At 43.1% G+C, this 16,646-nt stretch overlaps 1 protein-coding gene across 3 annotated transcripts in view; it reads right to left on the reverse strand.

The window, feature by feature from the left end:
- Positions 1-16,646, reverse strand: part of LOC140738585 (inositol 1,4,5-triphosphate receptor associated 2-like) — a 160,333-nt gene that overhangs the window by 94,030 nt on the left and 49,657 nt on the right. For all 3 annotated transcript variants that reach the window (XM_073066063.1, XM_073066062.1, XM_073066061.1), the window contains exon 9: positions 16,220-16,376. In XM_073066063.1, the coding sequence (XP_072922164.1) occupies positions 16,220-16,376 (157 nt within the window). The remainder of the gene's footprint in view (positions 1-16,219; positions 16,377-16,646) is intronic.

The raw sequence follows: 16,646 nt of genomic DNA on the forward strand, positions 1-16,646 counted from the left end.
CCTGAAGCCACCAAACCAATTGGAAATGTCTCCACTGCTACCTGAAGAAATTACTCTGCAATGTTAGGGACCAGAGATCATATCACTCCACTTAATGAAAACAAAAGTGGCTCGCCTAAACAATCCATCTTGATTGTTATTCTCTCCAAGGATCTGGTATTATCTTGTATATTGTAGCTTACACTCCTATTGTTTACGACAAGGATACCCAGAACTGCTCACTGGATTTCAACTGCATTCCAGTTCCTGGAAGGCCTTTACTTCAATTATTCTGAAAAAATTAACAACCCAGGGGCAAACCAGTCTCTGTTGCTGTGTGTGGAATTTACACGTTCTACCTGAGTTTCCTCCAGGTGTTCCCATTTCTTCCCACGCCCCAAAGTGTAGGTCAGTATGTAAATGGACCTAAATGCTTGGGTGAGTGGCAGAATTTGAGAATGTGGGGAATAAAATAGCATATCATGTAAATAGGTGCTCGATAGTCTCTGTGGACTCAGAGGGCTGAAGGGTACACTTCTCTGATATGTGACTATGACTATGAAAAGCTAAGCTTAAATGTCTGAGAGCGACACAAGATATTGCAGATGCTGAAATTCAGAGCACCACAGAAGAGATTCTGCAGAAACTAAGTGGGTCAGGTAGCATCTGTGAAAGGAAGTTTCGAGATGAGACCCTTCATCTGTACAGCGGTCGACTTTCCATTTTGTCTACAAATGCTGTCTGAGCTATTGTTTCTCCAGCATCTCTTGTGTGTTGCTTGTAAGTGTCTCACTATTTAACCCTTTCATTCCCCTTGCCCAAGGAGGGGATGAATGGCCAACCTGACTGGCAGTAATGGAGGATAATTCAATGATAGTTGCTGCAGGGAAGATTGGCATTTCAGAAGAGCCTTAATGCTTAGAACGCTCTCTGCCAACGTGCTATTATCTGAACTGCAGTTGCAAATATTGAACAATGTTACCCAACCACGGCCCTGCGATTAACAAAACTAAAAATCTTTGATGGTGCAGGTGCCTCAGCCTGCATTCTTGTCTAAACCCCCTTTTCTAGGGCTGGGAGGCAGCCTCTACGGAAGGAAATAAATAACCTTTCAGGTCAACACCTTCAGGAAGGGTCCTCATGAAGGATCATGTTGACTGTTAACCACTCCATGGACGCTGCCTGATCTGCCAAGTTCCTCCAGCATTCTCTGTATGTTGCTCAAAAGTTATAGCATTGCAGAATCTTGTGATTTTGTGTGGGAACAGCTTTTATGCCAACTGAACTGGCAAGCTGGGCCTCCAAAATATGGAGATTATTTATTTATTGAGATACAGCGTTGAGTTGTCCCTTCCAGCCTTTTGAGCCACAGCACTCAGCAGCCCCTGATTTAACCCTAATCTAATCAACTGGTAGATCTTTGGACTGTGGGTGGAAGCTGAGGCACCCAAAGGAACGCCATGCAGTCATGGGGAGAATGTACAAACTCCTTACAGACAGTTGCAGGAACTGAACACAGGCCACTGGTACCATAAGGCACTATGGTAACCAATAGATTACCATGCCACCCCAGAAGAGCAATGAGATAGACAATGGTTAATCCGTCAGTAACATGGCCACTCAACCTTTGCCCTCAAACTACCATTCAACATTGCCTCTTCTGCTCTTGAAACCCTCAGTACAATTACCTAACCAAAGTCCACTATCAGAGACCTCAAAGATTAGTCTTTATTGGGAAGTGTGTTCCTGATCCACTCCCCTTCGGGGAAAAAAGTGCTGCTTGGTAAATTCAGAATTGTCAAGCTTCAAATTAGCATTGTGTGCAATTGCCCCAGAGAGCAATTACCTGTGATGGATCTGGTGGGCAAGGAGAGTCAAAAGTGCTTCCTGGTGATCTCAGCATTAATGGAACTTGAGGTCAAGGAAGTCTCTCCCTGTTGGTACAGCAGACCGCTGCTCCACCCGGTATCAAAGGGAATCAGGACCCTCAGCCAGAGGTTCAGATAAACATAGAGGAAGTCTGGTCCCTACTCAGTGTCAGGTTAGTACTCAGGAGCCGAACCCTAACTAGGTGGAGATACCTTGTAGGTATCTGGGCAGGGCCAGAAGGAGTGGACCCTGATTATGAAAAGATATGGTACATTCCAAAGTATATTCATTATCACGTATGTATATAGTATGTCACCATATACCACCCTTTTTCATTTTTCAGACATTCACTATAGAACAAAGAAATACAATAGAATCAATGAAAAGATACCAAAGATTGACAAACAACCAGTATGCAAAAAGATGACAAACTCCACAATTACAAAAAGTAATACTAAATATTGAATTTTGAGCACAAGTTGTGAAGGGAGAGTAATTCATAACCAGTGGGGAGTAAAGATTACCAACAGTCTTTACCTCATGCCACAACCAGGAAAACTCACCAGCTCCTCTCCTTCCTCAAGAGACTAAAGAAATTTGGCATGACCCCTTTGACCCCAAGCAAGTTTAGTTTTATTGTTGTATCATAGGAAGCATCATATTTGGATGCATCATGGCTTGATATGGCAAATGCTCTGCCCATGACCCCAAGAAACTAGAGATTTGCGGGGGTGGAGGATGGGGAACACAGCTCAGCACATCATGGAAATCAGTCTCCTCTCCAAGGGGCCATGTCTACACTTCAGCTAGCATAATCAAAGACCACAGCCAGTCCAGTCAACGACTCTTCGTCCCCCTCCCATTGGGCAGAAGGAAAAAAGGCCTGAAAGCATGCATCACCAGGCTCAAGGGTAGTTTCTATTCCATCCTTTAAGATTACTAAATGTTTCCTAGTGCAGCAAGATGGATTCATGACCTCGCAATATACCTTGATAGAGCTTTGCAGCTTACCATACTGGCACTTCACTTTCCCTGTACCAAAACACTTTATTCTGCATTCTATTAAAGTTTCATTTGTACTCTTGTAATGAATTGATCTGTATGGAATGAAGGCAAGTTTATCTTCTCTGCCTCAGTTCATGTGACAATAATAAACTAATTCACCCCATTCTCCTCCCTCCCATCTAGGTCACCCCCACTGCAACCAGGTCCATACCAATCACAATCCCTGTCAGGGAGGTGAAGGGGAATGTAGGTTCTGACAATTGGGCAGCCTAGGTTCTCCCAGGGCTTGTACTCTTGACAGGACAATCCATCCTCAGTGTAAAGCAACACGGGAGGCAGCAGAGATGATGGGTGATGTGCCATGCAGACGTAGTGAGCATTAACTAACTCTCAGGATTCTGGCTGGGGCACTTGAACAACACAAAATGCTGGAGGAACTCAGCAGGTCACACTGCATTTACGGAGCAGAATAAACAGTCAATGTTTTGCACTGAAGCCCTTCGTTAGGACTGAAGAGGAAGGGGGAAGAAGCCAGAATAAGGTGGGGGAGGGGACCATGTATAGGCTGGGGTACAGTGAACTCCTGAACCACGCACAGGGATGCTCAACACCAAGTTGCCTATCAAAGTTCAAAGTAAAATTTATCATCGAAGTACATATATGCCACCATGTACAACCATGGGATTCGTTTCTTGTGTGGATACTCAACAAATTTATAGAACAGTAGCTGAAGATCAGAGTGCAATAAATGCAAATATAAATAAATAACAATACGTAATGAGAACATGAGATAGCAAGATAAAGTAAGATCATTGGTTGTGGGAACATTGGGACAAGTGAGTGTAGTTATCCCCCTTTTATTCAAGAGCCTGATGATTGAGGGGTATTGACTGTTCTTGAACCTGATGGTGCGAGTCCTGAGGTTCTTGTACTTTCTACCTGATGGCAGCAGTGAGAAGAGAGCATGACCTGGGTGGTGGGAATCTCTGATGATGGATGCCTCCTTCCTACGACAGCGTCTTATGTAGATGTTCTCAATGGTTGGAAGAGCTTTACCCGACATGTACTGGGCCAAATCCACCACCTTTTGTAGGATTTTCTGTTCATTGGTGCATTGGTGTTTCTTTACCAGGCCGTTATGAAGTCATATACTCTCCACTACACATCTATAGAAGTTTGTCAAAGTTTTAGATGTCATGCCAAATCTCCACAAAATCTTAAGGAAGTAGAGGTGCTGCTGTGCTTTCTTTGCAAATGCACTTGTGTTGGCTTCAGGACCGATCTTCCAAAATAGTAACACCCAGGAATTTAAAGTTGCTAACCCTCTCCACCTCTGATAAGGACTGGGTCATAAACCTCTGGTTTCCCTCTCCTAAAGTCTATAATAATTTCTTGGTCTTGCTGACATTGAGTGACAAGTTGTTGTTATGACACCACTCAGCCAAATTTTCAATCTCCCTCCTGTATGCTGATTCATCACCACTTTTGATTCAGCCTACGACAGTGGTGTCTTCAACAAACTTGAATATGTCATTGGAACAGTCACAGGTGTAAAGTGAGTAGAACAGGGAGCCAAGCACACAGCATAGTGTCGCAACTGTGTAGATGGAGATCGTGGAGGAGATGTTGTTGCTGCAAACCAACCACTCATGAAACAAAGATGCCAAAACATTTATTCATCTCTGCTGCTATCAAGGGAAATAGCTGTCAGATTTCCTCATGTTCCTGTACAGCCTCTTTTGGGTCTAATAAACTGTTTATAACATTGTTTCAGTATTTATATTTAGAACAGAAGAGTATAACACGAACAGGCTACTTGCCCCACAATATCATGTTAACCTTTTAAGCTACTCCAAGATCAATCTAACCCTTCTGTCCAACATAGCCCCCCATTTTTCTACCATCCATGTGCCTGTCTAAAAGAGTTTCTTAAATGCCCCTAATGTGTCTGCGTCTACCATAATTCCTGGCAGGGTTTTCCATACAACCACTATACTGTTTAAAAAATCTTACCTTTAACATCCTTCCTATACTTTTCTCCAATCACCTTAAAATTATACCCCTTGTATTAGTCACTTCTATCATGGGAAAAAAGTCTCTGGCTGTCCACTTGATCTATGCCTCTTATTATCTTGTACACCTCTATCAAGTCCCCTCTCATCCTTCTTCACTCTAAAGAGAAAAGCCCTAGATCGCTGAACCCATCGTAAGATAATCCAAGGAGCATCCTGGTAAATCTCCTCTGCACTCACTCTAAAACTTCCACATCCTTCCTTTAATAGGGTGACCAGAATTGAACAATACCAGTGTGGTCTAATCTGGGCTTTATCGAGCTGCAATATTACTTTGTGACTCTAGAATTCAATCCCCTAACTAATGAAGGCCAACACTCCATTTGCCTTCTTAACAACTCTATCAACTTCTGCAACAATTTTTGACATGGACCCCAAGATCTCTGTTCCTCCACACTAAGAATCCTGCCATTATGCCTTCAAATTCAAGTTTCCAAGGTGAATCACTTCACAGGGTTGAACTCCATCTGCCACTTCTCAGTCCAGCTCTACATCCTGTCAATGTCAATATCCCGCTGTAAGCCACAACAACCTTCTACACTATCCACAACAACCACCAACCTGTGTCATCTGCAAACTTACTAACCCACTCTTCCACTTCCTCATCGAAGTCATTTATTAAAAAATTGGATCTAATACACTATTAGAACAATGTTTCATTATATCTGTATTTAAGGGAAAGCGAACCCAGAGTCCACATCCAGTTCGCAATTTAACACATTTAATGCCAGAGCTACTCAGATTGGACACATTGCTTTTGAGAAAGTTGATGTACGCCCCTCAGAAGCAAGATATGCATTAACCAGGAGACTGGGAAACACTCCCACATCTCTTCAGGACAGCAGTGGAATTCAGCAAGAGTATTTCCATATAACCATATAACAATTACAGCAAGGAAACAGGCCATCTCAGCCCTTCTAGTCCGTGCCGAACGCTTACTCTCACCTAGTCCCACTGGCCCGCACTCAGCCCATAACCCTCCATTCCTTTCCTGTCCATATACCTATGCAATTTTACTTTAAATGACAATACTGAACCTGCCTCTACCACTTCTACTGGAAGCTCGTTCCACACAGCTACCACTCTCTGAGTAAAGAAATTCCCCCTTATGTTACCCTTAAACTTTTGCCCCCTAACTCTCAACTCATGTCCTCTTGTTTGAATCTCCCCTACTCTCAATGGAAAAAGCCTATCCACGTCAACTCTATCTATCCCCCTCATAATTTTAAATACCTCTATCAAGTCCCCCCTCAACTTTCTACGCTCCAAAGAATAAAGACCAAACTTGTTCAACCTTTCCCTGTAACTTAGGTGCTGAAACCCAGGTAACATTCTAGTAAATCTTCATTGAATTGAATTTCAATTGAATTTCCATTTCAATTTCAAAGCTCAATAACTGTTGTGCAATGTGTTTTGGTGACCTGGTTGCATTGTTGACATGCTGATGGTACCAGCTCTAAGATGAACCTGTGACATTATGTGAGGGTGTGGTACAGCTCATGAATGACTGGAACTGAGCGCATTGACTGAGCTGTGCCTCAGGGCTGGCAGCAAGTAGTGGAAGGTAGATCAACTGATCTGAAGACCTGTGCCTGGCTACAGAATTTCTCATGGCATAGAATATTGCTTTTAGAGGCATGGCTTTTGCTGCCAAGCTCCAGGACTGTTGAGTACGTGCTTAGACAGCAAGTCGCAGAGAGATTATCCTTTCTAGCATCAGGTCCTTCGGGGGTCACTCAGCAAATGGGAAGTTGATTCAGTTACCACATCAGTTGCTGAACATGGGGACACAATGTCATTTTGCAGTGAACAGACGCTGGCTAATTCCAGGGCAATGCATCCATCCCGAGGCAGAATATTCTGGGAAAAGCTTCCTGTCCTCTGCAGGGTAACACTGATGTGCAGGGAACCCCAGCCAGAATGCTCAAAGCTAGCTAATGCTCATCAACGGCCATCAGGAAAAGGGCCAGCTACAATCCCCATTTCCTGCTGACTAGAATTATCACAGGAGTAAACAGGCAGTCACAGGTGACATTGGACTGATAAAATTTAGTTTAGTTGCACCCAAATTCCCACTTCTGAGTGACAAAGAATTTAGCACTAAGTATTCATAAGACTATAAGACAAAAGAGCAGAAGTCGGCCATTGGGCCCATTGAGTCTGCTCCGCCATTTCATCATGAGCTGATCCAATCTCCCCTTTAGTCCCATTTCCTCACCTTCTCACCATAACCTTTGATGCCCTGACTACTCAGATACCTATCAATCTCTGCCTTAAATACACCCAATGACTTGGCCTCCACTGCTGCCCGTAGCAACAAATTCCATAGATTCACCACCCTCCGGCTAAATTTTTTTTTTCGCATCTCTGTTCTGAATGGGCGCCCTGCAATCCTCAAGTCATGTCCTCTCGTACTAGACTCCCCCACCATGGGAAACAACTTTGCCACATCCACTCTGTCTATGCCTTTCAACATTCAAAATGTTTCTATGAGGTCCCCCCTCATTCTTCTAAACTCCAAGGAGTACAGTCAAAGAGCGGTCAAACGTTCCTCATATGTTAAACCTCTCATTCCCGGAATCATTCTAGTGAATCTTCTCTGAATTCAGGTTGACTGGAACAGACAACTTGGTAAGCGTTCCAGTAGAAGGCACATCAAAAGCATCCCCTCAGCGGATTGTTCTGAAGCAGCTCAGCCAGAATCGTTAACTGTTTATGCTTTTCCATAAGAAAAGCCTGGCCTGCTGAGTTCCAGCAGCATTTTGTGTGGTGTTAATGGTAAACATTGATAACAATAGGTTTGTAGTCTGTGGGGTGGGAGGGAGGGGGTTGGAGTCATCATTCTTGTTTTGGTTAAAGTGTCTCAGGTAATTTAACTATATAGAAGACACTTAGAACATATCACAGTACGGGCCCTTTCGGCTCATATGTTGTGCCGAACTTTTAACCTACTCTAAGATCAATCTAACCCTGCCCTCCTACATAGCCTTCACATTTTCTATCATCCATGTGCCTAGGAGTTTCTTGAATGTCTCGTATGTACCCGCCTCTACTACCACCTCTTGCAGGGCATTCTAGGCACCTATCATTCTGTGTTTAAAAAAAACTTACATCTGACAGTCTCCCTATACTTTTCCTCCAATCACTTAAAAATTATGCACCCTTGTATTAGCCATTTCCATCATGGGAAAAAGTTTCTGGTTTCCAAATCCAATACCTCATCTTGTACACCTCTATCACGTAAACTCTAACCATTCTTCACTCTAAAGAGAAAAGCCCCAGCTTGCACAGCCTGTGGTCATCTTTAGAGGTGATTCACAAGATAAGGGGAGGGAATTCAATCCAGTCTGCCCAGCCTGCCAATTAAGTGCTCTCCAATTTGTCCCACTTTCCAAGACTTCCATCTTTCCCTTACAAGACTGGAGGATTTAGTGCAGGAATGTGGTATTCCTATGATCTTATTGAAATGCAGGCATGGTCACTCATAGTTTATCTTTAAAAGCCTCCACGCCCTTCCTGAAAGCAGTGCCCGAGGACTGAACACCTGAACCTGACCAGTTTTGGCAAGGCTCAATTCACACATTAATAAAAAGAATGACTCCACAAGATTCACGGCAGGCAATGCTTCCCCACATGGTCTATTCCTTGTACTCCCCTTAAACCCACATCATTTGTTTTTTCATTGCCTTTCTCCACAATTTCATCACTTCACATTTTGTGTGGGAGATGAAAATCAACCCATCTCAATTCTGCAAACTGTGCCATATCAAACACTCTATAGTATAGGAGGTACCCAAGCCTGACACCACTAGGCTCAAGAACAGTTATTACCCTACAGGTTCGGAACCGGTGTGGACAACTTCACTCACTTCAGCACTGAACCAACTCCACAAGCTAAGGCACTACAACTTGTGTTCTCAATATTCTTTCTTTTTTTAAAAAGTTATTTGCAATGACTTGTCTTTTGCATATTATTTGTTTGTCAATCTTTATTATTTAATTTTTCATAATTTCTATTGGATTCCTTTATTTTACTGTAAATGCCAGCAAGAAAATTAATCTTAGGGTAGTATATGGGGACATATACATACTTCAGATATTTACTTTGAATTTTTACTATTACCATTCACTACAGGCAAGCTAACTTAATATCTGTTAGGGTCAATGTTAGAAGTCATTGTTAAAGATAAAACAGTACAGCACTTAGAAAATTTCAAGGCAATTAAATAATGTAAATGTTTTGTGAAATAAAAATAATGTTCTGTTAGAAATTTTTTTGTGAAGTAAATGCTTGCTGAGGATAAAGGGAACCAGTGAATTCCTATAAATATATATTTCCAGATTGCATTTAATAAAAATGCTGTATCATAGATTGCATTAAATAAAACCTCATGATACTGGAAGTAACATATTAGTGGGGACAGCAGATCAGCTGGCTAATGAAAAATGCAAGCAGAAATAATTCTCTACTGGCAAGCTGTAACGAGTGCCACTGAAATCAGTGCTGGGTCTTCATCTGCTTACAATTTGTGGATGAAGGCAGGAATGGTAAATTTACTGTTGAAAACAGTTATGAAGAGGATAGGAATGATACAAAGGGATGCAAGTAATTAAATGTGTAGGCAAAGATCTGGCAAATGAAGTTTAAATGTGGGAACATTTTGGAGTAGTAAAATATACATACAATCTAAATGGTCTGATGAAAGACTGGTGTGCAGGGAAGGAAGTATTTTCAAGAGTAACCAAATTTTATTGCTTGTTGTGACAGGAACTACAAACAAAAGCAGGCTGCACCCCAGTTACCCAGGTGTTGTTGACGCCACACCTGGAGGAGAGTGCATAGTACTGGTCTCCCTCTTAAAGATGTGATGTTCATGTGTTAGAAGCCATTCTGAGGAGGTTTACTTGTCTTGTACTTGGAATGGACAGTCTAGGTTTTTCTGTTGGAATCTAGAGGCAAGAGAGCAAACATACAATGTCCAGAGACAGTACAACAAGAGGATATAGAGAGGACCTTTCCACTTGTAGGAGAATCTCAACTTCGATGTTTACACTGATAAATAAGGGATCACCTATTTAAAACCATTATCCCAAAATTTCTTCTCTGTTGTCAAGAGTATTTTAAATTCTTCCTCAAAAGATGATGGAAACAGAATCTTTAAATATTTTAAAGCAGGGATAAACAGATGAGGTAAGGACAGTGATGAAAGGTTACTCAGGGTAGATAGGAAGGTGCTGTTGAGGTTATAACCAGGTCAATCATGATTTTATTGAATGGTGGAGAGGTCTATGCCTACTAATTTGATGGTTTCCAAGTTTTGCCGCTTCCATATCCTTCAATGTTTCTGTCCCATATGCGCAAGACCAAGTTGCTAACAAATGGCAGTGTTTCTAATACTGACCCCCGGGCAGTTCCGCACTGTACTTCCCTTCAGTAAGGTTAACCAGTGACCCCTTTTGAAAAGGAAAACAAAAGTTTGTGACAAGAAACCCCATCTTCACACCAACTGCAGTGCCCTGAAAAAAAAACACAAGAGATTCTGCAGATGTTGGAAATCTTGGGCAGCACACACACAGACAATTACTGGAGGAACTCAGCAGGCCAGACAGCATCAATAGAGAGGAATAGTCAATGTTTCGGCTGAGACTCTTCATCAAGGCTGGAAAGGAAGGGGGCAGAAGCCAGAATAAGGTGGGGGGAAGGGAAGGAATGCTAGCTGGCAGGGTGGATGGCGGAGGGGCAATTATGTAAGAAACTGACAGGTGGAAGATTGAAGGAATCTGATGGGAGAGGACAATGGACTATGGGGGGAGGATAGAAGGAAGGAGGCACCATGAGGCACTGGGTAGGTATGGAGAGGAGAAAGGGAACAGAAAAAGAGAGAGGGGGAGGGGGAAGAAATTATGGGAAGTTAGAGGTTGATATTAATGCCTTCAGGTTAGAGGGTACATCAATGGAAATTGAGCTGTTCTTCCTCCAGCCTGAGTGTTGCCTTATTGTGGCAGTAGAAGAGGCTATGGACAGACACGTCAGAATGGGAATAAGAAGTCAAATTGAAACGAGCGGTCATCGGGAAACCCCACCTCTTGTGGTGGACAGAGCAATGGTGCTTGGTGAAATGATCCCCCAGTCTATGTTAACTTTCACTGATGTAGAGGAGGCCAAACTGGGACCACCAAATGCATTAGTCGACCCTAATGGACTCACAGATGAAGTGTCCCCGCATCTGGAAGGACAGTTTGGGCCCTCAAATGGTGGTGAGGGAGGTGTAGGGGCAGGTGAAGCGCTGTCCCACAAGTGATGGGAAGATGATCAGTCGGCAGGAACAAGTGTACAAAGCAGTCACAGAGGGTGATACTTGTGGAAAATGGAGAGTGAGTGTGGGAGGGAAAGATATGTTTAGAGGTGGGATGGCAGAAGTTACGGAGAATCATGTGCTGCATACAGAGGCTCTTGGGGTGGTAGGTAAGGACAAGGGGAAATCCTATCCATGCTTTGACAGTGGGAGGATGAGGTGAGGGCAGATGTAGGAGGAATGGAGAAGATGCAAGTGAGAGGAGTATTAATGGAGGTGGAAGGGACGGAGGACGTCTTAGTTGATCTAGAATGGAAACCCTGATCCTGAGAACAGATGCAGTGGAGGTGTAGGAACTGACAAAAGTGAACAGCACTTTTTACAAATGATATGGGGGGCAATAGTAAAGACAACTGTGAGAGCCAGCAGGTCCATAAAAGATATCAGTAGTTTCTCTCCAGCGATAGCAACGGAAAGATCAAAAAAGTGGGGGGGGGGGGGGGGGGAGAAGTGGTATCAGAAAAGAGCCAAGCAAATTTGAGAGCAGGGTGGAAGTTGAAGGCAAAGTTGATGAAATTAATGAGTTGAGCATGGGTGCAGGAAGCAGCACCAATGTAGGGCAATAAAAACAAGGTGTGGTAGAAATACTCCAGTGGGGCAGCTTCTCGTAAGCAAGAAACTGTTACAGATCAATTATGCTGTTTCACTGATGTGTCAGGGAGGCAACACTTACCAAGGATTCCCGATGTCTGGGTTGTGTCACCTGAGGTCCCAAACCATTTGAATCGAGAACTGCTACTTCACTTCAACCATTCAGTTCTTGAACCAATTGGCAAAACCCCAATAACGATAGTTTAGCAATGTTATGACCACTTTGCTCTGAAAAGGACTTTTTTTTTCTAAAAAAAACTTCCAATTGCATTTTCTTATAAAAATGTGTATTATTTGCTTATCTGATTCATTTGTACCTCTAATGCTGCTGTGAGTAATTTTTTCACTAAACTGTGTCTGACAATATACTCAACTTCAAAGCTGACCGACTTTGATAAGCGGATAGAGATTTAGGACTAAGATATTTAAAGCAGAAGTAAGGGTGTCAAAGGTTAGAGGGAGAAGGCAGCAGAATGAGGTTGAGAGGGATAGTATACCAGCCATGATCGAAAGGCGGAGCAGACCTCATGGGCTGAATGGCCAAATTCAGCTTCTGAGCCTTGCAACCTTGAGGGGATGGAGCGAAGCTGAAATTTAGCATCACCGAAACCCAAGTCACTGAAGTAGGATTTCTGGATATGCAAGGCAGCCAGGGGTATGGGGATGGGGTCGGGGAGGAGATATGGCATAAAGAGATTATCACGATCATATTCAACGGCAGAGTAAGGACATGTGGCCTATTCCTGCACCCCATTTTCTACAGCTTGCATGAATATTTCTAGCACTTTGTTTTGATTTCAGATTTCCAGCAACTGCACTCTTTCATCTACTTTAGCTAATACATCGGTGGCTAAACATTGACGCACCTTTTGCAAATTCATGCTGATTTTTATTAGCTAACTGATACTTTTCCAACTCTTGAATGCAGTCGCTACTGATTTCCCTCCCTCTCACTGATGGGCCTGCGCTACTCATCTCGATCCTCTACTCTTTCATAAACGGGAGGAGAATCTGCAGTCTTCTAATTCTCCAGCATCATGTTTGAAAATAAAAAAAAGATTTGCAGTTGATAGAAATCTGAAATAAGAGCTGTAAAGCAGAGCAAATCCAGGTCAGGCAGCATCTGTGGAGGGAAGTTATTACACAGATGGATGACCTCCTGGAACTGGTTTGTTCTGACACAAACAGGAAGAGCTGGTTATCTGAAATTGCTGAATTTGAAATTAAGCCCTGACTGCTTCAGTGTGGCCAGAGGGATGGAAAGGCACTGTCCCTCCATCATACGCTAGGATTAGCTCTATCAAAGACAGAGTTAAGGATGGAGCTGAGTGATGAACTGCTTGTATTGAGGACGATGGCTCAATATCACTAAAAATGTCCAGCACTAAGTAAATCCTTATCGACAGTGCTATATCACTCAAAGCCTACAAACCAGACCAGCATTATGCACCCACCATCCCACCAGGCTAGTTTTACTAAGTACATTAGCATATGCATCAAATACTGAATCTGGTCATTTGAAGGAAGGAGTCAGTACTTCAAGACCAGCACACTCCAGGAAACAACAGCTCACCCAAGAGACATGATGGGTAAAGGATACTGAAGGTACAAGAAAATATGTTTCTAACAAAGGGTCCACTAACAGAGGTTCATGAGAATGACACCAGGAAGGAGAGGTTTAATGTACGGGAAACATTTAACAGCTCTGGGCCTCTACTTGCAGGAGTTTAGAAGAATGAAAGGCGAATCTCATTGAAACCTATCGAATATTTGAAAGGCCTTGATAGAGTGGATATGGAGAAGATGTTTCCTATAATGGGGAGCCTAGGACCAGGGAGCACAAAATCAGAACAGAAGGACATCCTTTTCAAACACAGATAAGCTGGAATTTCTTCAGCCCGAGGGTGGTGAATCTGGAATTCATTGCAATAATCGGTTGTGGAGACCAAATCACTGGGGTTATTTAAAGTGGAAGTTGATAGGTTCTTGATTAGTCAGGGCATCAAAGGTTATGAGGAGAAGGCAGGAGAATGGGGTTGAGAGGGATAATAAATCAGCCTTGAAGGAATGGCACAGCAGATCTGGTAGTCTTATTATCATCATCCTTAACTACAAGCAGCAGGGTGAATGATCAGCCTCCACCAGGGAATAAGCTCTTAGCAGAATATCCCAATGACAACCTCAAACCAATTCACTTTTTCCCGCACTGTACCCTTTATCCATTCCGTCCCACTTCACTGCCAGAGAGGTTACCAATTATCATTCAGTATATCCACTGTACCTTGTGCCTCCACAAAAATTTGTTGTGTTGTTCTCAAACCAGCCCCACCCTTGAATAATATACTTACTACAAAAATTAGCTTTCCTTTTATGTTAGCTTTTAATCCTTGTTTAGAATTTCTCTACACAACCCACTCCACCCCATTTTTCCCCAGCTTCTTTATTTAGATAATCCCTCTGAGAACTTCATTATATTACTGTTCTGAAGGTCACCAAGTGTTAAAGGTTTCTTTCACCACAGAAGCTGCTTAACATTCTAAGTATTTAAAGCACTTTAGAACATAGAACAGTACAGCATGGGATCAAGCCCTTCCACCCACAATATAATTCTGAACTAATTGAACTAATGACACCTCAAAATCAGAAACGCAAGGGAGTCTGCGGATACTGGAAATCCAGAGCAAAATACTCGGCATCGGGCGGCATCTAAGAAGGGGAATAAACCGTCAACATTTCAGGCAGAGACACTTCATCAGTCCCTCCATAGATCCTGCCTGTGTGTTGCTCTCAATACCTCAGAATAAGACTTCCTTTTATCACCAAGTGTAATGATGCAACGTGTAGTTTTGTGGTAGCTAATCTCTTATGCCTGCATATGATCTACATCTCTCCATTCTCTACATCTTCATGTGCCTATTTAAGAGTTTCTTAAACGTCGATATCGTATGTGCCACCACGACCACATTCCAGGCACCCACCATTCTAAATAAAAGTTTGCCTCTGAACCCCCCCCCCCAACACTTTAAATGCATGCCTCTAGTATCAAACATTTCAGCCCTGGAGAAAATACGCTGGCTCTCTGCTCTGATTTTATAAACTTTTAAAAATAATTTTTTCCCCCAGCTAAAATCAATGTCAGCTTGCATTCGGCTCCCCTAAACAGATGATCAGTTGAAGGTGCGATTTGCTCTGACCTTCCTAAGAAGTGCTTCAGTAGGTGATAAGACACTGGCATCTCTGTAAACCACCAACTGAAAGGTCACACAGCCAGGAGTCAATGTCAAAGCAAGCCACCATCTCCTCCACTTTGTCTTCTCTTTGCAACTTCAGAAATTGACCTTTGAATAATGCACAACTTCTGAAAGTTGAACTGCACTTTAAAAAAGTGCTGTAACTGATTTTCCATCCTGCATAACTTTGTTGTATAACATTTTTAAGATGGCATTATCAAGGCTGTGTATACACCCCAGAACTGGGAAGGAATGGACCACTCAGCTAGAAACAAGTTCTTGTTGCTGAAGATGATAACACAATTTTTTCCCAACTTTAATTGAAAGAAATTGCAACCTCTTTCTGAATTTCAAAAAAGTCTGACAATTCAGCAGCGCAGGTGCAGGGAGACACAGTCGCTAGCGAGACACTGACTATGATAGGGCAGACAAGAATGGAACCGTGGATGGAGGATGGTTCTTGATTAGTAAGGGCGTCAAATGTTATGGGGAAAAGGCAGGATGTAATGGTAGAGCAAACGATGGGCCAAATTACATAATTTTGTTCCTACACTTTATGGGAACCACTTTGAGTGCGAGTACGGCACCGTCACCACCTCACAGGTGATCTGTGACACAGTCACACATGGGGTCATCATGGCCAACCAAGCTTTGGGGTGGAAAGGTTTCCCACAGCCACCTGCATCTGTGCTGTCCGCGGGATCTTGTGGACTATTACTTCCGATAGGAACGTTCCAGAAGTATGACAGTTCAGCAAGGCATCAAGAAATACCACGAAAGTACAAAAGGAAACTAGCCTTAAACCATTGGCACAAGGAAACTAAATGCACGCCACCCCTCCAAGCTTCCCTCCGACCTCAGCGCACCCAGGAACTTGGCTCAACTTTAGCTACGAAGCTACGACTTACGGACTGAAAACCCGCATTTAGTTCCCGGGAATAGACTTCATCGAGCTAATATGTAATGAACTTTTGCATATCTCAGCGTCTGCTTATTTGTTAAAAGATACAGATCCGATCATTAGTACAGCAATTCTTAAACTAACCTCTAAATATTTAAAAACGCAACTTTTCCGGGTCGGTTATATTTATGCGCACCCATTTCTAAGTTTACTTACTTTGCTGTTGGCTCGGTTTTGACTGCAGTTGCTCACCGGCGCCCGATCCAGCTCGGCTGTCAGTGAAGAGGTGCTGTCTCTCCCGCGCCTCTAGCTCCCTTTGCAGCCTCTCTGCTCTGTCTTGGACAAAGGCAAAAGCGGCGTCCTTGTCGCAGAGCTGAAGACAGCATGAAAAGCGGGGTTTGCTACATCCTCTCAATACATACAAACCCACACAAACCCGAGCAGCTGTCTCTGCAATGCTGCTGTCTGTATTTTCGTTGTGCGCCGGTATCTTTAAAACTACTGAGATAAAGCCCGTGTGACAATGGAGAAGTGAAGTGCCACCAGACTACAGCCCACGCCTGTTCTCACTTCCTTCACCACGCATCATTGGACAGTGCAAGAGTCCCACAACACTCTATAGAAGAGAGGTGACATAAACCTC

The sequence above is a fragment of the Hemitrygon akajei genome, chromosome 14 (genome assembly GCF_048418815.1).
Source record: "Hemitrygon akajei chromosome 14, sHemAka1.3, whole genome shotgun sequence".
NCBI lineage: Eukaryota > Metazoa > Chordata > Chondrichthyes > Myliobatiformes > Dasyatidae > Hemitrygon > Hemitrygon akajei.